Source organism: Ambystoma mexicanum, chromosome 6q (assembly GCF_040938575.1).
Source record: "Ambystoma mexicanum isolate Mex_15411 chromosome 6q, UKY_AmexF1_1, whole genome shotgun sequence".
NCBI classification, from domain to species: domain Eukaryota; kingdom Metazoa; phylum Chordata; class Amphibia; order Caudata; family Ambystomatidae; genus Ambystoma; species Ambystoma mexicanum.
In genome coordinates, this window is record NC_090937.1 from 1614331453 (window position 1) to 1614356484 (window position 25032).

The 25032-nt window shown below is 46.8% G+C and overlaps 1 protein-coding gene across 1 annotated transcript in view; it reads left to right on the forward strand.

Moving 5' to 3' along the window:
- The window catches only part of LOC138516908 (dedicator of cytokinesis protein 2-like), a 2920848-nt gene that overhangs the window by 2825070 nt on the left and 70746 nt on the right, over nucleotides 1-25032 (forward strand). The window contains exons 43-45 of the mRNA XM_069632364.1: nucleotides 3971-4052; nucleotides 14721-14805; nucleotides 14896-14982. Coding sequence (XP_069488465.1) covers nucleotides 3971-4052; nucleotides 14721-14805; nucleotides 14896-14982 — 254 coding nt within the window. The remainder of the gene's footprint in view (nucleotides 1-3970; nucleotides 4053-14720; nucleotides 14806-14895; nucleotides 14983-25032) is intronic.

Sequence of the window (25032 nt, forward strand, 5' to 3'; positions counted from 1 at the left end):
TGTGAGTTTGCAGGCTTGTCTAGGCCTCTGAGTTTGTACACTTGGCAGGGTCTGTGCCTCTGCAGACTCGGTGGGGTATGTGGGTTTGCAGGCTTGTCTAGGTCTCTGAGTTTGTACACTTGGCAGGGTCAGTGCCTCTGTAGACTCGGTGGGGTATGTGAGTGTGTAGGCTTGTCTAGGCCTCTGTGTGTGTACACTTGGCCCCGGTCTGTGCCTCTGCAGACTCGGTGGGGTATGTGAGTTTGTAGGCTTGTCTAGGCCTCCGAGTTTGTACACTTGGTTGGGTCTGTGCCCCTGTAGACTCCGTGGGGTATGTGAGTTTGTAGGCTTGTCTAGGCCTCTGAGTTTGTACACTTGGTTGGGTCTGTGGACTCGGTGGGGTATGTGAGTTTGTAGGCTTGTCTAGGCCTCTGAGTTTGTACACTTGGTTGGGTCTGTGCCTCTGTAGACTCGGTGGGGTATGTGAGTTTGTAGGCTTGTCTAGGCCTCTGAGTTTGTACACTTGGACCTGGTCTGTGCCTCTGCAGACTCGGTGGGGAATGTGAGTTTGTAGGCTTGTCTATGTCTCTGAGTTTGTACACTTGGCAGGGTCTGTGCCTTTGTAGATTCGGTGGGGTATGTGAATTTGTAGGCTTGTCTAGGCCTCTGAGTGTGTACACTTGGCCCCGGTCTGCGCCGCTGCAGACTTCGAGGGGTATGTGAGTTTGTAGGCTTGTCTAGGCCTCTGAGTTTGTACACTTGGACCTGGTCTGTGCCTCTGCAGACTCGGTGGGGTATGTGAGTTTGTAGGCTTGTCTAGGTCTCTGAGTTTGTACACTTGGTTGGGTCTGTGCCTCTGTAGACTCGGTGGGTTATCTGAGTTTGTAGGCTTGTCTAGGCCTCTGAGTTTGTACACTTGGACCTGGTCTGTGCTTCTGCAGACTCGGTGGGGTATGTGAGTTCGTAGACTTGTCTAGGCCTCTGAGTGTGTACACTTGGCTGGGCTCTGTGCCTCTGCAGACTCGGTGGGGTATGTGAGTTTGTAGGCTTGTCTAGGCCTCTGAGTTTGTACACTTGGCTGGGATCTGTGCCTCTGCAGACTCAGTGGAGTATGTGAGTTTGTAGGCTTGTCTAGGTCTCTGAGTTTGGACACTTGGCCGTGTCTGTGCCTCTGCAGACTCAGTGGGGTATGTGAGTTTTTAGGCTTGTCTAGGCCTCTGAGTGTGTACACTTGGCCCTGGTCTGCGCTGCTGCAGACTCGGTGGGGTATGTGAGTTTGTAGGCTTGTCTAGGCCTCTGAGTTTGTACACTTGGCAGGGTCTGTGCCTCTGTAGACTCGGTGGGGTATGTGAGTTTGTAGGCTTGTCTAGGCCTCTGAGTGTGTACACTTGGCCCTGGTCTGCGCCGCTGCAGACTTGGTGGGGTATGTGAGATTGTAGGCTTGTCTAGGCCTCTGAGTTTGTACACTTGGCTGGGTCTGTGCCTCGGCAGACTCGGTGGGGTATGTGAGTTTGTAGGCTTGTCTAGGCATCTGAGTTTGTACACTTGGCTGTGGTCTGCGCGCCTCTGCAGACCCAGTGGAGTATGTGAGTTTTTAGGCTTGTCTAGGCCTCTGAGTTTGTACACTTGGCAGGGTCTGTGCCTCTGCAGACTCGGTGGGGTATGTGAGTTTGTGGGCTTGTCTAGGTCTCTGAGTTTGTACACTTGGCAGGGTCTGTGCCTCTGTAGACTCGGTGAGGTATGTAAGTTTGTAGGCTTGTCTAGGCCTCTGAGTGTGTACACTTGGCCCTGGTCTGCGCCGATGCAGACTCGGTGGGGTATGTGAGTTTGTAGACTTGTCTAGGCCTCTGAGGTTGTACACTTGGCAGGGTCTGTGCCGCTGCAGACTTAGTGGGGTATGTGAGTTTGTGGGCTTGTCTAGGCCTCTGAGTGTGCACACTTGGCCGGGTCTGTGCCTCTGCAGACTTGGTGGGGTATGTGAGTTTGTAGGCTTGTCTAGGCCTCTGAGTGTGTACACTTGGCCGGGTCTGTGCCTCTGCAGACTCGATGGGGTATGTGAGTTTGTAGGCTTGTCTAGGCCTCTGAGTGTGTACCCTTGGCCCTGTTCTGTGCCTCTCCAGACTTGTTGGGGTATGTGAGTTTGTAGGCTTGTGTAGGCCTCTGAGTTTGTACAGTTGGCAGGGTCTGTGCCTCTGCAGACTCGGTGGAGTATGTGAGTGTTTAGGCTTGTCTAGGCCTCTGAGTGTGTACACTTGGCCCTGTCCTGTGCCTCTGCAGACTTGGTGGGGTATGTGAGTTTGTAGGCTTGTCTAGGCCTGTGCGTTTGTACACTTGGCAGGGTCTGTGCCTCTGCGGACTCGATGGGGTATGTGTGTTTGTAGGCTTGTCTAGGCCTCTGAGTGTGTACACTTGGCCCTGGCCTGTACCTCTGCAGACTTGGAGGGGTATGTGAGTTTGTAGGCTTGTCTAGGCCTGTGCGTTTGTACACTTGGCAGGGTCTGTGCCTCTGCAGACTCGATGGGGTATGTGTGTTTGTAGGCTTGTATAGGCCTCTGAGTGTGTACACTTGGCCCTGGTCTGTGCCTCTGCAGGCTTGGTGGGGTATGTGAGTTTGTAGGCTTGTGTAGGCCTCTGAGTTTGTACAGTTGGCAGGGTCTGTGCCTCTGTAGTCTCGGTGGGGTATGTGAGTTTGTAGACTTGTCTAGGTCTCTGAGTTTGTAGACTGGGCCCTATCTATTATTCTGTAGGCCTGACTGGGAAGGTAACTCCATAGACTAAGCCAGATTTGTGAATCTGTAAACTTGGCCAGGTTTTGGAGTCGACAGACCCAGCTCTGTTAGCAGATCTGTAGATTTGGCTTAGATTGTAGTTCCATGCGATGCCAGAGGTTAAGATTAATGCTACACCTTCCAGCCATCACCTTTTATGTTTATCAGTAGTTCCATGGATCCGGTCAGGCGTCTGAGCCAGACGGCTTGGCTTGGTCAGTGAGTCTTGGCCAGGGTCTGTGAATGGATAGACTTAGGTGTGTCAACCTGTAGGCTTGGCCTGCTGACATTGCCAGGTGTGTACATTTTCCGATTACGCAGCCAATCAAACCAGTTCACAGATCTGTAGATCAGAGAAATATAGAACAATTCTTAATTTAATGGAGTTCTTTTGTAGCTGCAGCGCACCAACACCTACAGTCCACGAATCTGGCCAGGTCTTTCATTCTGTAAATATGGCCTTTTCTGTGGGTCTGTAGAGGGGGTTGGGTATTTGAGCATGTTGAACGTTCCACGTCTATGTATCTGTGATAATTACCTGCTGGCCAGGTTGATAGCTGATTCCAGCAGAGGATAATCAGCACATGTTCACCATCAGGTTATATTCCGTTTGAAGCCTCATGCTGGACCGGTGGTGGACACGCCTTGGTTTTCCATTGGCTTTACGCCTGGACTCATGAGACTGTGACCATGGACTTACCTGCCGCTATGGAAGCCTCTACTCGTGTCTAATGGGGTAAGTACTCTAGATTCAATGTCTGAGCCGGTGGAGCACTCGCCAGCCGGCATGGCCGCTTTCAAGATCAGGAAACACAGCCGCCCTTTTGACTGTTGTGATATCAGTTTATGGGAGAAGGTAAGTGTCTTGGGTTTGGGCACTGCTTGGTTGGACTCAAAGGAAGAGAGGCATTTGCCAGATCTAAGCAATAACTCCACCTCCAACATTACTAAGGAAGGCTTCATTATGGTCAAGAGACTGTGCACAAGGACCCACAATCCCTCTGATCTTATGCAAATCAATTCATAGCCCACTTGTCTAACTACATCACCCACTTCATATTATGTGTCACCAGCCATTAAACCAAGTTATCCTTTAAAAATCACACACCACATACGTTCTGGTTACAATACAAAATGTACACTAATGGGCCCCAAATGCTAGTTGTGTATCCGTGACTTGCCGCTTCTCCATTCTGTCTTCCTTCCTTGACCACTCGCCTCAGACATCCAGTGCTTCACCGTGCAGCCCGTCTTGGAGGAGAAAGAGCGCTTCAAGAACAAAATTGTCCCGGAGCAGATAACCAAGTAAGCCAAGTCTTTGCATGAATGAGCATCTCCCCACTCCTGCAGCCCAGGTGTTAGGGCACTTCCAATAAAGGCATGTGTGATCGTTTTCCAACCACAAACGCTAGCCTCTGGCATGTATAACCCTGCCTGATTCCCATGCAAGAAGCACGGGGTGTTATGTAATAATAATAATAATAATGTTTTTTATTTATGTTTTATTGTATTTGGTTTAATTTAAACCTTTACAAAGTTTTTACAGAAGAGAAGGAGTAAGAAAGAATAATATTACATCAGTACAGAACAGTTAGAAAAAGAAAAAAGCAAAGTGCATCACACACATAAAAGTACGATGTACACATTAATAAGCACTTAATTTCCAAAACTGAAATAATCTCAATTGAATCAAGCAATTAATAAAGATAAAAAGGGCAATAATAATAATGGCTATTTAATAAACAGAACACTAGAAATGCAATTGTCCATGGGCACTCATATTATAGGTGCTACTCGGGTTACCCACCTATATCCATAAGAGTTATTCATTGCAAAAAGCTATAGGATTGCCTTGGCGCGTCAATGTATGGGCCGCACAGTTGACCCCAAGCAGCGAATGGTGAGCATGGATTTGACTTTTGGGGTTCTAAAGGTAGAAGAGTAGATCCATCTGAGGCTTGAGAATATGGGCAGGGGTTCCTGGGGGCAAGACCTCATCTGTGAGGAACAGCCTTCTGAGAGCAATGGATGATCAGAGATTTGGGGTCGATTGGGGCAGCTGGCGGAAATCACTAGGGGCAAGAAAGCAGCCGAGACTTGGGTGACGTGCCTCTTGCCTGAGGATGGGGCTGCACAGACCACCACCTGCTGTGGGGGCTTCTTATGTGTAGCATGTATGCTGTCACAGAGCACTAGAACATTCCTGGACCATACCTTCATGGCGTGGTGGTGCTACTGATAGGCCCTGGGCATATGATGGCATCTCATTGCATGCATGTTATGTTATGTTACGTTTTCCACACTTCTTAAGCACTGCTATGACCCAAGGCCATCTTGCTGCTATAATATGTATGTATGCTTGGACATGATACGGCATATGTGTATAATGACAGCACGTGTGAATGATCTGTCAGTATCTGGCCTAAGATGACAGTGTCAGGACATGTAATGGCTCTTCACTGCTGTACGAAGAAGGTACCTGCGCCAGGCGGGCAGCTTCAAGCCCTACATTTGCAGTGGCAAGGTCTATTAGGGCAGATGGCAGCCATATCATAGCAGCACCAAGGCGTAACCTGGCACGCTAAAGCATACTATGGTCCAGGATAAAAGTTGGCACTTCAGGGAATAAGCAGACATTTATTTGGCGTAAGTGGACAGTGCCAAGATTGTGTTGGGGTACGGCTGGCAGTGGCTGGGCTAAGCCCTAGGAAGAGTGTTCCTGGGAATGTGATGGCCATCCATGATAGGATGGCAGCAGTGAAGCGCCATCTTTCAGAAGCTGAACATGGATGGAAAATGAGGCCAGAACATAGAATCTAATAATGCTTGACCTAAGATTGCCACATGTGGGCAACAGTAGGTGCTTCATGGGCTTACGCCGCCGAAAGGGGTATGTACTGTGGAATGGCACAAACCGATTGTGCATTTCTATTAAATAACCCATTTATACCTTAGTATTAATGGCTGTAAACAGGCTTAGGTTTATATGAAATACAATACAATACAATAATCAGAATGTTCCATCTAGTGCAGGAATTGAAAAAGACATATAATTCATCAAGAAACATGATGAAGAGGGATTAAAAGGGGGATGCAGGTGCAGTGAAAATCCATACCTCAAAAAAATGTTTAAGTGAAAACGGATGGAAGAAGCCAATGAGAGCGGTGGTAGTGGCGGTGTGGGAAGCTTAAGGGAGCTGCATGAGCAGAGTGCCCGTATGGATGCATGGAAAGGGAAAGAGGGCTGGGCGTGGAGAGGCTGTCCAATGAAAAGGGAAGAGCAGCAGGTCATCCATCTCACCCTAGAACTTCTGAGGTCACAGATCCCAGAAGACTTGCAGACATTCTCAAAGGTCCCACAGAGGATTGTCACTGGAGTGTCCTGGACAGTCTACAACTGGGAGCTTGTGTGCATTAGCTTTGAATGACTAGCTTTCGTGGCAAATGACCTGCAAATGTAACGCTTTGCTCATAGTGGATATAGCTCTCTAGTTTTTTAAAGTCTACTTGTTCTCAGATTGAAAACACAATTAGAATCATGTGACACTGCAATTGGTCTAGGTGTAAACTTTGGTGCGCCAGATGTTTTGGACTACAACTCGTATTTTCCCTAGTCAGCAAATGTAAAGGTAAGTGATCATAGGCGCCATTGCTCAAAAGACATGGAGAGCGACAGGCCGCAGACACCTGCCTTAGAGTGTTTGTAGTTAGGGCTGGTCAAATTGATAAATTCCATTCCACCATCCGCAAAAGCGAACGCTGTAAGAGTTTGATCCTTTTCACAGCAATCCGCCGTTCTGCCACTCCTCCGTTTCTCGTGCCGTTACACGAACTGAAACAAGCCGCACAAAGTTTCTTGTGCCGCTGTGCGAGCCTAGCATGAATCGAACAGAAAGCTGCCCAGATGTTTCTCGTGCCACTACTTGAACCATGCATGAATCAAAAAGAGCGGCACAAAGTGTCTCGTGTCGCGACGTGAACCTAGCAAAGTTAAAAACAAAACATGCAAAGTTTCTCAACACGAAACTAGTACGGATCTAAAGTAAACCCGGGGGAAGTTTCTCGTGCCGCTGCACAAAACTAGCAGGGTCGGTGGAAACCGCACAAAGTTTCTCGTGCCGCTGCACAAAACTAGTATGAATCAAAAAAAGACCTGCACAGAGTGTCTTGTGTCGCTAACATAGTACAGATATAAAGGAGCTCTGGACAGGCTACACGGAACTAACACGGGAGCGACACACCATGCTCCGAGCAAAGCTTCACGAAACTGGCAGGAATTTCAGTTGCGGCGGAACTGTAATGCGGGTTTTGTGGAATGGGCAGAAGCGGTTTACACACTTTTCGCTTCACCCGTGAACATTATTTTGTCCACCTCAATTTGTAATACAATAGTATGTATTTAATGGTATATTATTATCACAATTAGAGCCATAGAAGTATGCTATGCCAACTTCCGGAATACCTTTGGTTGAGCAGGATGCAGCCCACCCAGCACAGTGATCAACAACTGAGTGCATGATCTCGAAATGAGAAGCGCCGCTGCGCCCCTCCTTTCCTTAAGAGACCGCTGTGCGGCTCATGGGTTGTCTATTCAGCTTGGTCACAACCACATATAGACGTCTCTATGAGTTAGAAGAGTCCCTTACAATTTGATAAGAACGAAATGTCCTATTCACAACCATGCCATGCCATACAACCATACATACCATAACATAACATACAACCAAACCATACATGCAAGTGTTGCATCCTGCTTTTTATTTTTGCTTAATCCGTTGATGTTCCAAATCATCAATTTAAAAAAAAATTCCATATTGCATCTTTCTTACTTTGGCTTTCAAAACAAAATGGCATATACCTTTAATTAGACCAATGCTAACAAATAGGCTTTCCCTACTTCATTATACCCATGTGTTGCTTCCAACTTTGTCTCCAACCCACGAAAATCCCCGCCTCTTGATGCCTGAAGCTTATACTTAGACCCCCCAGTATATCGCAGTAGGAAATTGCTCATTTTACGGCACAAATTTATATTTATTGCTGCACATTTTTATTGACTAGAAGGTGTACGTGTCACAGGTTCAAAGAAAGAGGCTGTGTGCGAGGCGACCAGGAACCAGCTTGTCATTATTTGCACCTTTGAATCCAGTTATTAGGAAGAGTCCCAGATGTACATGGCTTGACATAACAGTGTTTGTTTTTCTCTATTTTGTTGTGTTACTGTGCATGTCTATTTAATATTGTTAACTTTAGTGATCAATATCCGTTATAATGGTGCAAATATTAACCATCTCTTTTCTCCGTTCAACTAAGCACCCATACACTGCACTAACCAACAACCCGCAGACTCGCCAACTCCCCATCACAACATACACTACCAAACCTCTGACTCTGTCAGTCATGTGCATACTCACAAGCTCTGTCACAAAGCCAAGTCACAACTTACACTCCCCAGCCCCCGCCATAATCCCAACAATGCTCCCAACTCACACCTTCATATCCCCAGTTCCTCCTGAAGTCTAGAGTTGTTCATTCTTTTGTGCTACTTCTGCATCTGGCATCCTTTCTCCCATTCTATCGCATTCTTCCCCCATCTATTCCCCCATTCTGCATCTCTCTGCCTCTTTCCGGCCATCCACTCCCCCGGTGCTTTCTGGCCCACCGATCTTCCTATAGTCTGCAGCTCCATCTGCTTTCTGGTCCTCTGCTCCCCGTCTGATTTCTGGCCCACCGCTCCGTCTCTGCTTTCTGTCCACCGCCCCACCTCTGGCCAACCGCTCCCTCTCTGCTCTCTTGCACACCGCTTCCCAATCTGGCCCACTGCTCTCTTGCTGTTTTCTAACCCATCTCTCCCAATCTGGCCAATGTCTCCCCTTTCTCCCTTCTTCCCTCCATCCCCCCTCATATTGTGGTGTCTGAATTTTACTAACTCAAAAATGTAGATTTTGGTCCAGATACTCAAAAAAGTGTGCATCTAAAAATACAACAGAGGATGCACTGTTTTTAGATTTCCCACCTTTGGAATGAGCGGGTCACCTTATTCTCATAGGTGACCTTCACATTTCCAGGAGGCTGAGCTGTAGTGCAAATGACGCGCTTGCCAGCCACATTGAATACATCAGTGTTGGGAGCGTGCGCACGCCACTAATCCTCTACAGGCACCCAGCACTGACATGGGTGCTGGGACCAAACGTGACCGTGTTGTGCCCTTAAAGGGCCTGTCACTGTAAAATGTGGTAAAAAATGATATTTCTATCCCTGTTTGAGGAATAGACATGCAAGTAAGACAGCAGCAGGTAATATCTCTGCTGTCAGACTTTAAAAAAATGCATGATGGTCAGGAAAGACCCTGTCATGCATTACGCACCCTCGGCGCCTATACCAAGCACACACATGACCTAAAGTAAGGTCAATCTGAACGAATGAGCGGAACCTGTTGTTGAACAAGAGAATGGCCATACACCTTACTGCACAATGCCTGAATCTTTTACTAGTAACAGATGCCTTATGGATGAATAGATCAATATCAATATTAGTGCTTTACATACATTAGCACTCTGGAGGGGCCCAGCCAATCAGGTGGCTAGGAACGCAGGCTTGCACCGAGGGTGTAAGCCCGCGTTCCAAGCCGTCTGACAGCTGGCTCCCCCGCCTCCATCTTCCCCCCACATCCCAGTCCCGTTTTTTTTAATTTCTAATCCCGCCACCAATTTACATTATCAAGACTGCGGCTGCACTCATTGCTGCAGCCGCACCTTTGTCTCTGCGCAGAATGGCCACTATGGGAAGGGAAGAGGGTCTTTCCATGGTGGCCATGTTGGTAAAGGATTTTCCTTCATACAACTGGTTTCTGCTTTGGTAACGTGGGGTGGTAATGGCCTTAACACCCTCTCTGGTGGGTGGATAGGCTGTTATTGACCCGGGGGCCCGCTTTCAAGGCCCTCACTCTGCTCGGGCCTTTAACTAGGCCCAAGCAGATGACAACAGATCCGGCCCGCCGGGTATGGTGTCCACCGGGTATGGTGTTAACGCCACATTAGAAGATGTTAAATCATTATCAACCTCCTCTAACCCAACATAGACTACGTCCCAAAATAACCTGCATTGGGTGATAAATACAACTTTCCACTTCCCCAACGTGTTTGAAATACAGTCCTGGTCATGCATGGTTGTCACTTCATCAGAAAGCACATACCGTCCAGGACACCTCATTAGATAACTCCACTACTTACACCAGTGGTCTTCAAATCCCCAAACTCAATGCAATCTTTGGATATTTCACACCTCTTGTGAACGAAAACAAATGCCCTCTATGATAGCTGCAGTCTCACACACACACAAAAGAACACTCTCCACCGAGACACACAGTAGACGTAGCCAAAGAGAGAAATGGCAGGAAAGGAAAGTGACACTCTGACAAAAAACACCTATAAAGATGAGGCGACTCCTGGACCCTCACGTAACGCACGCAATGCATGTATTCCCAGTATATGATATCACTGTGAAGAAAGGTGATGACTATATAACTTAATTCCCCCAGAAACGGCTTCTTTGTATAACTTCCAGGACCGGTTCAAAATGTTGCCAGTTAATTTACCAAAAATGCCACTGTATGCTATACTGTACCCACACGCTCAGGCCGAACTGGGAAATCATGAGGTACCCTCTGAAAGGTTATATAGACGGATATAAAGTTGTATAACTAGGGAGAGCCAGTCCCCTGAGGATTTAGGACCGGGAGCCGGTGAAACGTGCTCACCTTGGAAGCAAGACGACGCCAAGGACCACAGCTTCGATCCCCTGGTCCCCGCTTAGAACCCTCTTGGTATTAAGCACATTATAAAAAAACTACTATAATTATCCAACCACTACCTGACAAACCAAAGCCCCAATTCTGAAATCGAACTTTCCCCGCGTGGTCAGTATGGGAAAAATGTCAGTTTTCACTCAAAAAGTCCTAAGTGGCAAAAGCCTTTATTTTGCAAATGAACACCAAATAATATATATGTTCATACTCCTCTAATCATTCCACAATTGATGAACTAACTCTCATCCCGGCAGGAGGTTGCATGTGCGAACAGCAATTTTTCACAGTTTACACACAAATAATTAAAGTCATTAGCACCCGCTTGGGGGAGCCAGCCAATCAGGTGGCTAGAGACACAGGCTTGAATCGCTGGTGTAAGCCTGCCTTCCAAGCCACCTGACGGCCGGCTCCTCCCGCCGCCATCTTCGCCCACCCCCACCCCCTTTTTATATTTTTAATCCCCCCAACCTACCGTATTGCGACTTGCAGCCGCACCTTCCTCTCTGCGCAGAACAGCCCCCATGGAAAGGGAAGAGGGGATGTGTGCGGAGCACCGCCTTCCCTTTCCATGGCGGTCATGTTGGTAAAGGATTTTCCTTCGGACAACGGAATGCAGCACATATCCAATTGTAGGAAGGAAAATCCTTTTTTCTTAGCACCCCGGGTTGCCACTTGGTAACCCGGGGTGCTAATAGCCTTAACAACCAATCCGGCCCGCCGGTTCAGGTGTTAATGCGACAGCATCAACACATTTTACATCTATTTACATGATTCACTAGGCGAAAGACTCCCCAAGATTCTGCTTCACCACCTTTTCTCGGGAGCTAGAAATACATTTTAGGTTGTAGCTTGAGTTCCCAATGTCGAATTTTCATGATAATTAAATAAACAACCGGATCTTGGGATAAGCTTTAAATTGTTATTCGAATGGTTTCCCTATGACTTACCGTTCCAGAGAAAATCCACAAAGTATGATTCTGCATACAATCATATTGGCCTCTCTTAATTATATGCATATGTTTCAGTTCCATTGTCCAGTAGGTTTCATTTATCCTGAAACATGTGCCCCAGGACTCTCTGCTCCATTGTTGATTTTGGCCAGGTGTAAATCCATTGATCACTCTTGTGAAGTCAGAGGTCCAGAAGTGATCTTATTCTGCTGGCCAGATGGGTCTCTGGCATCATGTGCCAATCCTAAATAAAGGGCATCTCTCCAGCCAGCCCAGGAATGGTCCACAAAATGTCTTGAATTGTGGGGATTTTACAAAGTTCAGCCCATGAAGGGTGGCCATTCTGGTGATCCAGCCACACAAATGCATTCCTCTGTCATGAATGTTTACACCTCTTTTCTCTACCCTGAAACTTCAAAGGAAGTGACTTTCAGACAGACAACAGAGCAGAGCATGTGATGGGGGAAGGTGACTGTGTTTAACTTTCAGGGGAAAAGTCATTACCCTCACACCAGCCTTCTGTGCCCGGAAGAATAGAAATACTTCCTTTCCAATCTGTTGCATTTCCTTTTCATGTGAAGCCTTTTAATATCTCTCATCATGACATCAATGTCCACTTCACTTTATGAACTACATTTGCATGGTTTAGGCCAGGGAGTTTCACTGTTAAACAGTTATTTCCTTCCAAACTGTAGAATGCCCACATTTTCAAGGCATCTTTCTTTTGTTAGCAAGGCTGCTAGTGTTCAAAAGTCAACTTCAGTCAAGGTACTTTCATGGCTTTGAATTTCGCATGCAAGGCCCATCTTGTGCTCTTAATTTGCAATGCACACAGCATTTTGATGTGAGGCACGTGAAATTCTCACTTCTGTCTATTAGTCAACTATGGGCCTTTCCACTTCTGCATCCTGGTTTCATTTTTCACATGTTCCTTGCTTTATTTGCAGAAGTACATACATTTGAATTCATTAGGCACATTGGCATTGTTGTGGTTTTGAGACTAGCTTTTCATTCTGCCAGTGCGCCTTCCCATGACAAGAAGGTATTTCTGCACATTTTGGCCTTTCAGTTTATTCGATCTGGTTGCTACCATTAATCTCCACAATATGAGGCTTCATGGCTCCAGATACTGTAGCATGGTTTATGAGGCCTTGTGGCTCCTGATACTGTAGCATGGTTTAGGATGCGACATGGCACCTGATACTGTAGCACGGTTTATGAGGCCTCGTGGCTCCTGATAGTTTAGCATGGTTTATAAGGCCTTGAAGCTCCTGATACTGTAGCATGGTTTATGAGGCTTCATGGCTCCAGATACTGTAGCATGGTTTATGAGGCCTTGTGGCTCCTGATACTGTAGCATGGTTTATGAGGACTTGTGGCTCCTGGTACTGTAGCATGGTTTATGAGGCTTCATGGCTCCAGATACTGTAGCATGGTTTATGAGGCCTTGTGGCTCCTGATACTGTAGCATGGTTTATGAGGACTTGTGGCTCCTGATACTGTAGCATGGCTTAAGAGGCCTTGTGGCTCCTGATACTGTAGCATGGTTTATGAGGCCGTGCAGCTCCTGATATTGTAGCATGGTTTATGAGGCCTTGTGGCTCCTGATACTGTAGCATGGTTTATGAGGCCTCGTGGCTGCTTATACTGTAGCATGGTTTATGAGGCTTCATGGCTCCTGATACTGTAGCATAGATTATGATGCCCCATGGCTCCTGATACTGTAGCATGGTTTATGAGGTGTTGTGGTACCTGATACTCTAGCATGGTTTAAGAGGCCTTGTGGCTCCTCATACTGTAGCATGGTTTCTGAGGCTCGTGGCTCCTGATACTGCAGCATGGTTTATGAGGCGTTGTGGTTCCTGATCCTGTAGCATGGTTTATGAGGCCTCATGGCTCCTGATACTGTAGCATGGTTTATGAGGCTTCATGGCTCCAGATACTGTAGCATGGTTTATGAGGCCTTGTGGCTCCTGATACTGTAGCATGGTTTATGAGGCCCTGTGGCTCCTAGTACTGTAGCATGGTTTATGAGGCCTCGTGGCTCCTGATACTTTAGCATGGTTAATAAGGCCTTGAGGCTCCTGATACTGTAGCATGGTTTATGAGGCGTTGTGGCTCCTGATACTGAAGCATGGTTTATGAGGCTTCATGGCTCCTGATACTGTAGCATGGTTAATAAGACCTTGTGGATCCTGATACTGTAGCATGGTTTATGAGGCCTTGTGGCTCCTGATACTGTAGCATGGCTTATGAGGCCTTGTGGCTCCTGATACTGTAGCATGGTTTATGAGGCCTCGTGGCTCCTGATACTGTTGCATGGTTTATGAGGTGTTGTGTCTCCTGATACTGTAGCATAGTTTATGAGGCCTCATGGCTCCTGATATTATAGCATGGTTTATGAGGCTTCATGGCTCCTGATACTGTAGCGTGTTTTATGAGGTGTCGTGGCTCCTGATACTGTAGCAGGGTTCATGAGGCCTCATGGCTCCTGATACTGTAGCATGGTTTATGAGGCCTCCTGGCTCCTGATACTGTAGCATGGTTTATGAGGCCTTGTGGCTCCAGATACTGTAGCATGGTTTATGAGGCCTTGTGGCTCCTGATACTGTAGCATGGTTTATGTGGCCTTGTGACTCCTGATACTGTAGTATGGTTTATGAGGCCTCCTGGCTCCTGATACTGTAGCATGGTTTATGAGGTCTTTTGGCTCCTGATACTCTAGCATGGTTTATGAGGTGTCGTGGCTCCTGATACTGTAGCATGGTTTATAAGGCCTCGTGGCTCCTGATACTGTAGCATGGTCTATGAGGCGTCGTGGCTCCTGATACTGTAGCATGGTTTATGATGCCTTGTGGCTCCTGATACTGTAGCATGGTTCATGTGGCCTTGTGGCTCCTGATAGTGTAGTATGGTTTATGAGGCCTCCTGGCTCCTGATACTCTAGCATGGTTTATGAGGTGTCGTGGCTCCTGATACTGTAGCATGGTTTATAAGGCCTCGTGGCTCCTGATACTGTAGCATGGTTTATGAGGCGTCGTGGCTCCTGATACTGTAGCATGGTTTATGAGGCCTTGTGGCTCCTAATACTGTAGCATGGTTTATGAGGCCTTGTGGCTCCTGATACTGTAGTATGATTTATGAGGCCTTGTGGCTCCTGATACTGTAGCAGAGTCATAGTTTGTGTGCTTCTTACTGTTCACTCTTTCCTTTCAGCTTCTTCAAAGCCAACAATGTGCAAAAGTTCAGCTACTCCCGCCCCTTCCGCAAAGGGCCCAAGGACCCAGAGAATGAGTTTGCGGTAAGAAAGGGAAACAACATTTTATGTAGTGTGGTGTCGTGTTTTTACTCTTGCTCTGCATTTAATCCTGGACTTTTCATAACTTTACAGACCATGTGGGTTGAGAGAACTACTTATGTGACGGCCTACAAGCTGCCCGACATCCTACGCTGGTTTGTCGTGATTAGTATGTCGACGGTAAGTGCACCCAAATACAACATTTCATGCAGTAATTGTGGCGTCGCTCTGCGTGACTGAACCTGTGCTCTAGCGCCTTGAAGAGTCTCAATTACCAATTGGTGGAATTACCAATATTGATCTCAGACCCAAGTAACCGGACAGACTCAAAGAATATAGCAAAGTACTACTTTGTTATCAATTCAATAAAGTAGGTTAATCTGGCGAACAACGCATTGCAGTCCACGCACTCACAAATCAATTTTGATTACACAACGGTTTTATACCTCGATGTGCGTTATCTATGACATCATCCTACATGGAAAACTTAAAAACCTATTCAAAAGAGGGACTGGGTAGGAGAGCATATGTACCTATATATCACTTAAGTATTAGTAATATTACTGGGTGCCCCATATCTGGTAGGCACACCTTGAACCACCTCCAAATACGTATAATATAGATTATAGCAAATTAAGAGCAGCAGATTGGTCTGTGCTTCACTGTATAGCATGTTGCTACATAGACTCCTATGATTGGTTGGCATTCTCCCCCAATCTTGGACTTTCGTTAGCGGCATGTAAGCAAAACGAAACCCAGGTGCAGAGAACAACGTCAGACTACTACCCACTTGCCCAATAAGTCCATCACCTCTCATTGGTCAGGCCCCAAGGCAAGGCTTCATCTTTATAGTTAAACTTGCATCTTGTTCTCTGCTCTGGGACTTTTCAGGGAATGTAGACCTATCATTATCTTCATGTGGAACTTGTTTTAGACTTCTGAATCACATGTGAGGAGAACACGATTATGTCCATTTCGACCATTTATTTATTGATATTTGATTTCATTGTTCTGGGTGCTATTACTCTTCGTGACCTCTGGAGACATGATCACTCCATCTTGCATACGCCTTTCTCATCCTTGATTGTCCAATACTTGGCACTTGTTGCTTTGCTTAATCTAAGAGAAATATGTCTTACATACATTGCTTATCCTCTTGACACCCTTTGTGCCTGGCAATTATTCCTTGATGGTGTATCCTTGATCCCAGGCCAATAGACTCCTCTTTGCTCCTCACACAAAGCTGTTTTCCCAGCATCTCCTGACTCTGCAGCCCTGGTCTGTCTCCGAGGTAGCTTGGCTGATCCATCTTTTTCACATGGCCGCTTTAATCATGTTGCAATTTATTCTGCAGCAGGCTTCTATATCTCTCAGCTGTCTTGCATTTCTGCGTATGTACACTCACTTTGTCTTAGTTATTTCATATTCAACTACATGTTTCTCTTGTTACTTCAGTTACATCTTTATTCTTTAAGTATTTGCATATCATCACTCTGCAGCTGTCAGTGTGCACTTACACCTCTTCTTTCACCATCTCAGTGCAAGTGTACATTCAATACGGTTGTCTGAGTGCATAATGTCTCTTATACTCATTGGGACAATACATGGTGCCACACAAAGGGCTCTTCTACTGTTGTTCTAATATGAGGGCGGTGAGGGGGCTGAGTTTATCAGTGACGTACTCGTCTGATCCACTCCTATTCCCAAAACGCATGAAGGCAGTGACATTCAGCCCAACTGCTGCAAAGGGCTTTACTTATCTGTATACAGACATAAGAGTAGTGTTATAAAATGGTAAAAGTTATTATTACACCACCAAGAACAGACATTTTAGAAACTGATCAGCAGAAAAGTTCAGCCTGAATATAATTGCTTCAGTGTGAATCGTGTTCTCTTCCGGTTCAATAGTTACTGAGGGAGGTGACTACATTCGGGGCAATCACATATGAACGAGATATGGTAACGTTCTGTTTTACAAACTCACTTGCCCTTATTATCTATCACCTGTGTTGGAAGAGAGCCACTCGTATCCGAGGTTCAACTAAGAAACCACTGTGGGCCCCGATGTTTAAATCCTCAAGTACTGCATGCTTAATGAAAGTGCTTTGCACTCTTTGTATCACCTGTCAATCTGTCGACTGTGAAACAAGTGCAGATATTGTATTTATTTTATTTTTTTGCATGTATAGCAGCACACCAAACCCTCAGGCATGAGGGTGCTAAGCCCAATATACGGGTAGCAACATACAGGTATTTCTAGAGAAGCATAATCTTGCAGAGCCACGTCTCATGGTATGGGGGGGGCTACATCATGCATACAGTGACAATCAGGTAGGTGTATAAACTAGCAAAGCCGTGCCTCATGGTGCAGGGGCTACATCATGCATACAGTGACAATCAGGTAGGTGTATAAACTAGCAAAGCCGTGCCTCATGGTGCAGGGGCTACATCAGGTATACAGTGACAATCAGGTAGGTGCATAACCTAGCAAAGCCATGCTACATGGTACGGGGGCTACATCATGCATACAGTGACAATCAGGTAGGTGCATAACCTAGCAAAGCCATGCTACATGGTACGGGGGCTACATCATGCATACAGTGACAATCAGGTAGGTGCATAACCTAGCAAAGCCATGCTACATGGTACGGGGGCTACATCATGCATACAGTGACAATCAGGTAGGTGTATAAACTAGCAAAGCCGTGCCTCATGGTACAGGGGCTACATCAGGTATACAGTAACAATCAGGTAGGTGCATAACCTAGCAAAGCCATGCTACATGGTACGGGGGCTACATCATGCATACAGTGACAATCAGGTAGGTGTATAAACTAGCAAAGCCGTGCCTCATGGTACAGGGGCTACATCAGGTATACAGTAACAATCAGGTAGGTGCATAACCTAGCAAAGCCATGCTACATGGTACGGGGGCTACATCATGCATACAGTGACAACCAGGGTACGGGGGCTACATCATGCATACAGTGACAATCAGGTAGGTGCATAAACTAGCAAAGCCATGCCTCATGGTGCAGGGGCTACATCAGGTATACAGTGAAAATCAGGTAGGTGCATAACCTAGCAAAGCCATGCCTCATGGTACAGGGGCTACATCAGGTATACAGTGACAATCAGGTAGGTGCATAACCTAGCAAAGCCGTGCCTCATGGTGCAGGGGCTACATCAGGTATACAGTGAAAATCAGGTAGGTGCATAACCTAGCAAAGCCATGCCTCATGGTACAGGGGCTACATCAGGTATACAGTGACAATCAGGTAGGTGCATAACCTAGCAAAGCCGTGCCTCATGGTGCAGGGGCTACATCATGCATACAGTGACAATCAGGTAGGTGCATAACCTAGCAAAGCCATGCCTCATGGTACAGGGACTACATCATGCATAAAGTGACAATCAGGGCCATGCTACATGGTACAGGGGCTACATCATGCATAAAGTGACAATCAGGGCCATGCTACATGGTACAGGGGCTACATCATGCATAAAGTGACAATCAGGGCCATGCTACATGGTACAGGGGCTACATCATGCATAAAGTGACAATCAGGTAGGTGCATAACCTAGCAAAGCCATGCTACATGGTACAGGGGCTACATCAGGTATACAGTGACAATCAGGTAGGTGCATAAACTAGCAAAGCCATGCCTCATGGTACAGGGACTACATCATGCATAAAGTGACAATCAGGGCCATGCTACATGGTACAGGGGCTACATCATGCATAAAGTGACAATCAGGTAGGTGCATAACCTAGCAAAGCCATGCTACATGGTACAGGGGCTACATCATGCATAAAGTGACAATCAGGGCCATGCTACATGGTACAGGGGCTACATCATGCATACAGTGACAATCAGGTAGGTGCATAACCTAGCAAAGCCGTGCCTCATGGTGCAGGGGCTACATCAGGTATACAGTGACAATCAGGTAGGTGCATAACCTAGCAAAGCCATGCCTCATGGTACAGGGGCTACATCAGGTATACAGTGACAATCAGGTAGGTGCATAACCTAGCAAAGCCGTGCCTCATGGTGCAGGGGCTACATCAGGTATACAGTGACAATCAGGTAGGTGCATAAACTAGCAAAGCTGTGCCTCATGGTACGGGGCTACATCATGTATACAGTAACAATCAGGTCGGTGCATAACCTAGCAAAGCCGTGCCTCATGGTACAGGGACTGCATCATGTATACAGTGACAATCAGTTAGGTGCAAAGTCATGCTTCATGGTACGGGGCCTACATCATGCATACAGTGACAATCAGGTAGGTGCATAAACTAGCAAAGCCATGCCTCATGGTACGGGGCCTACATCATGCATAAAGTGACAATCAGGTAGGTGCATAACCTAGCAAAGCCATGCTACATGGTACAGGGGCTACATCATGCATAAAGTGACAATCAGGTAGGTGCATAACCTAGCAAAGCCATGCTACATGGTACAGGGGCTACATCAGGTATACAGTAACAATCAGGTAGGTGCATAACCTAGCAAAGCCATGCTACATGGTACAGGGGCTACATCATGCATACAGTGACAATCAGGTAGGTGCATAACCTAGCAAAGCCATGCTACATGGTACAGGGGCTACATCATGCATAAAGTGACAATCAGGTAGGTGCATAACCTAGCAAAGCCATGCTACATGGTACAGGGGCTACATCAGGTATACAGTAACAATCAGGTAGGTGCATAACCTAGCAAAGCCATGCTACATGGTACAGGGGCTACATCATGCATAAAGTGACAATCAGGGCCATGCTACATGGTACAGGGGCTACATCATGTATACAGTGAAAATACAGTAGGTGTATAAACTAGCAAAGGTGAGCCTCATGGTATGGGGGCTACATTAGATATGCCGATGGGATTACAATTAAATAAAATACAACAGCAGCACCGGACTGGAGGCTAAGACCGGAATGGAGGCTAAGATTAAACACAAGTTACAATTCTGTAAAATACAACAGCAGCACAGGACTGGAGCATAAAAATGCCAAATATATTGGAATTCCTTGACACCTTGAAGCCTTGCAAGTTAATTAGAGTAGCTTTGGGGCCTGCTCAGCCGTGCCGAGCCCTTACTGGAGATCAGCTACTGGGTAATCCTCATGTGCCCGCTTTAGGACCTGAGTGTAGATTAGTCTTCCAAATAAGGCGGCTGCTGCGTCTAGTAGAGATATGGGTCGATATCAGGCTGGGACCCCTCTATGCCCCTTCTTAAAAATGGGGACCATTCTGCCTGCTTCCAAGTCTTAGGGACAACATTGATCTTCCCAGTTGTTTCAAATAGTGTTGTTGATGTTGGGACCCAAAACCCTAAGTCCATTTTGGATACTTCCTCTAGGCAATAATAAGGACCTGGCCATTTTCCGTTTGTTACTTTCATGAGTTCTTTTTTGACTTTCACTTACCAAAAAATGTGGGTTTCTTCACTTATTTCCACTGAGATGGTTTGGGTTTCCGTCGGGATGTTGAGTTATATAGTGCGGCAGATCGTTTTATCCAAACTGTCCCCATTATGATGCAGTTGGGAATTGGGGTTTCATCTGGGCCGTGTTGTAGCCTCCTATAGTCTCTATTTCTGTTCTTTCTTCCCCTATTTAAAGCTGTCGCAAGAGCTTGTCTCTTTACTATTATGCCCACCTTGTGTCATGTCGTATTCTTTAGCTCTGCTCGGAGTTCCATTTTGGTTATTATGTATGATTTATTAAGCCACACCTAACCCTCTACTTAATTTTCCTTTGTTTTGATTTCCATCATCAGAAGAGGACTCAAGCTAGAATTTGAGAAAGAATATTTGATTTCTAAAGGAATGACAATAATATCTTGCCACATATGCAAGTTAAGGTCTTAAAATGGGACCACTTAAAACTAAAAGGAAAGGTTGACCATTCTAATGCTTATCGATTGCTTACTCCTGTCCCAGAATTAGAGACAGGCATATCAGTATTCGAGCTTACAAACAATATGTCAATAGCAAGGGGGTATAGTCAATTTAGGATCGATCTATCACCCTCATATCTCTTACGCTTTGCCAATCTTTTGATCTTACCACAAAATAATCCATGGTACTACTTTTCCCTCAATCCCTCCTGTAGGTTTCCCTCTCAGGAATGACCAGGCCTATATCCCCATTCAGAGTTCTCAACCTTTACTCTTTCAAATAAACCAAACAGCTCACCGCGCAGCCCATCCATCGTGCGGTCAAGCAGCGGCATGGACTGAACCGGAGATCGGCCTACTTTGTGCAACACCTTACACCCAAGCAACTGTGTGCCTGAATCCAGGCTCCTAGCCCAATTAAAAAAAGAAATGTAAAAAAAAACGATTGCACGCTTACTCAGCGCAAGGAGGGCGTCACATCTCAGCAACATTTCCGCCACCCTCTTCATCGGCACTGGAGTGCCTCCAAGGGTTTCCAAGGAGACCATGTTGCCTTTCTCCTGATTGGCCCTCGCTTCTCCTTATCGGGCCAATCAGGAGCCAGAAGGCGTCTGAGCCGGCCCCTGTTCCTAAAGCCCTCCTGTCTGTGCCAGTCCGGGTAGGGCTAGGAGGACCCCCACCTTCTTTCTCCTTCACGAGCTATGAAGCAGCCTCCTGCATAAACTTAAGCCACTGCAGCTCCATGCCCCCCTTCTGATCATCAAGTGCGTGATGGCGGAACCTTCTGCTGCCTCCTCCTCTAACATTCTCTGAATCTGAACCAAACTGTGCCCTTCTTCCTCTGCCTTCCTCAGCTCACCTAGCCTACCACTTGAATTGTATTGTATGCCCTTGTTTGATTTTCAAACCTAGGTCTGTGTGTTCCAACATCTTGCACCCCACCTTTTTGCACTGCTGTTTGATTTTCAAATTTAGGTTTGTGTGTTCCAACATCTTGCACCCCACCTTTTTGCACTGCTCTATGATTTTCAAACCTAGGTGTGTGTCTTCCAACAACTTGCACCCCACCTTTTGCATTGTTGTTGGATCTTCGAATCTAGGTGTGTTTTCCAACATCTTGCACCCCACCTTTTTGAACCGCTGTTTGAATTTCAAGTCTAACTGTGCGTGTTCCAACATCTCGCACCCCAACCTTTTGCATTACATTTCGTGCCCCTGCTTGATTTTCAAATCTAGGTGTGTGTGTTCCAACATCCTGCACTCCACTTTTTGCACTGCAATTTGTGTCCATGTGTCCTTTTTGTAGCTACTAGCCCAGTGCGGTGCAAACACTCCTCTTTCGTCAACTATCCTCTGACACCCTGATGGCACTCACCCTCTCTCCTATCTTCTCCAGATTCAACACTATCACCTTGTCTCCCTCTCTGACGAGGCCTGGAATAAAAAAGCACAAAAAAGACATTCTGACTGCCAACCATGGCCTACCCATCACAGACACCTTTGTCAGTGCTAATTCCACACAGGTCTTCACCGATATCCTCTTCTCTGTCCCCTCCCCAGATCTATGGACTCCTTATCTCATTTTATTCTCTTCCCTTTCACATCCTCTCCCATTAATGATGGCACCAAGTGGGAGGTTCTCTTGGCTGGCAGGTCATCATCCAGGTGTATCATTAATGTTTACCACACCGGCACTATCTTTGTTCAGGGTCCTCAACCCAACCTCCTTCTCTTTGACAATTGCCTGCATCCCTCATTAACTTCCTTCCCACACCTGCCTCTCCTCCTTCCCCTCTTTCTGCCCGCCTGTAACACGCCCCTTTACCCCTACTCAGAAAACATTTAAAGACGGAGATGTCCTTCCTCTAGCCACACTCAACGCTCGCTTAGCCAAAAAACACTCAGCTGATATCTGCCTCCTTCTTGAAGACATTCACCTTGATATCCTGGCTCTTACCAAGACGTGTTTCAATGCCAGCTCTGTCACTGCTTTTGACTCCCTTCTCCCCGATGGCTACAAGATCATTTCCAAACCCTGTCCTAACTGTGCTGGTGTTGGTGTTGGATTAATTTTCCCTGAGTGGGTACCTTCTTCCCTCATACCCACCCAATCCTATTCCTCCTTTGAGAGCCTGGTGTGCAAGATGGTTATTTCTCTCTCCTCTATTCTGACCATTGCCACCATCTACAGGCCCCCTGGCTTTACCACCCTTTTCCTCTTGGAATGGGACGATTTCTACTCCTCTCTCCTCTCAACCACCTCTAAACTCCTCCTCATGGGTGATTTCAACATCCATCTAGACTCTTACATCAACACATCCATTCTCTTCCAGGACCTCTGCACCTCGCTCTCCCTCTCCATTCTCCCCTCTGGTCCAACCCACCCGGCTGGACACACTCTTGATGGCCCTCATCCAGTCTGATCTTTCACTCTCCACCCACTCGTCATCCCACTCTCCTGGTCAGATTACTCTCTCCTCTCCTACTACCTGGGCCCTTCGGCCCTCTGATCGCACCTACCCCAGCTCTGACAACCTTGTTCGTGAACTTCCGTCCGATGAAATGAGTGTCAGCTGCTGCCTTTGCTTCCACCTTCATCCCTCCCTTCCCCCATCCCAGACTGTACCTCTGACTCTGCCCTCATCAACCTTCATCTGGCCGTTACTAACATTCTGGACATTCCTGCCCTAGTCATGAGGATCTTGCTTAAACCTGCCTCTAAGCGTAACACCTGGTACGACTCTGATCTTGCAGCCCTGAAACGCAAGTGCAGAGCTGCGGAAAGGAAGTGGCAGTCCTCCGGCTTACCCTCTGACAAACTGGCCTGTCGCCTACTCCAAAGACAATACAGACTTGCCATTCGTGCCAAGAAAAGGGCCCACATCCAGGCGCGGGTCTCGGGTGCATCCAACAACTTGGCTGAATCTGCATGGCAGTAGCCAAACCATCCGCAGTCCCCTCCTCACCCCTCCCCTTACAAGCCCTCTGCAACGCATTGGCCACACACGTCACTACTAAATCTCAGGACATCCTGAACACCCTTGCGTCCCTCTCCCCCGACCCCTCCTTCACTCATTTGCCTCCTATGGCCTCCCACTCTCCTCCTTCCTCTTTCTCCTCCTTCTCTCCTGTCACACCTGATGAGGTCACCAGAGTTGTCCGCTCCATGAAGGTCTCCTCCAAACAGGTTTCCCCCTGATCCTCCAGAACCATTAAGGACAACATTGTCTATCTGGCCCCAGCACTTGCCGATTTATGAAACCACTCCTTTGCCACTGGATCTTCCCCTCCTCACTCAAGCACTCCCTTGTGTGTCCCCTCCTGAAAAATCATTCAGCAGACCCCACCTGTTTAGCCAACTACCACCCTATTTCTATCACCCCCTTCCTTGAGAAACTCCTGGAGAAGCTGGCCTTCCCCCAACTTACTTGACGCACTGAACATTTGGCGGTCTCTATTACCATCAATCTAGATGGCACTCACCGGGTGTTATTCCTGGTGATGCTGTGAGACCTGGCCGGACTTGATAATGGAGCCCTGGGTAGACCTAATCCAGGGCCTTCTCTCTGTTTAGGGAAAATGACTCTTTTTAGCAATATGCCCCCAGACTGTTAAGTACAGACAGTCAAGTGAGACCGATCACTCAAAAGAGCGGGAACACAGACCGCTATGACACCAGCTGTAAAGGAAACAAAAGTGTTTTAATGTAATGATAACAGGTAAGCGCAGACAAAAATGGCAATTGAATAATACCTGGACTAATTAGCAGGTAAGTCTTCCTCTAGGCAACCTAACCCTGGAGAAAGAGTGGACAATGGGCGAAGTGTTAAACTTCAGTAAGCAGAACAAGGTCAGGCAGAAAGAATAGATATCTATTAATGGGCACGATTCTTACCGTGTTAAAAGAAACAAGTAGGTACAAAGGAAAAGAAAGTCCCAAAACGACTGGTACAAAACAACAAACGGGAATTGTTAGTATGGATACTACTAACCCGATGGCATGTGGAACGCACTGGAGCCGAGGCAGTGCACTTCCCAGCAAGGCGACCCAACGTGCACATGCAGCACGGTAAGGATTTCAATGGGTCAGAGTAGGCACTGTAGGTATGAGTTAATAAACATGTAGGCACGGGATAACAACAATAAGGAATGCCCAGGTAAACCTTTTATACTTGCGGTGTGTTTCTGTAAGCTGCTGAGTGGGAGGATGATAAGGCCAATCCGTATAGTGGAAGTCAGGGTCCGGTACACAGGCGGTCAAGAACAAGGACAAAATCAGATCCAAAGGAAGTCCGTAAACGAGCCAAGTTCCGGTACACGG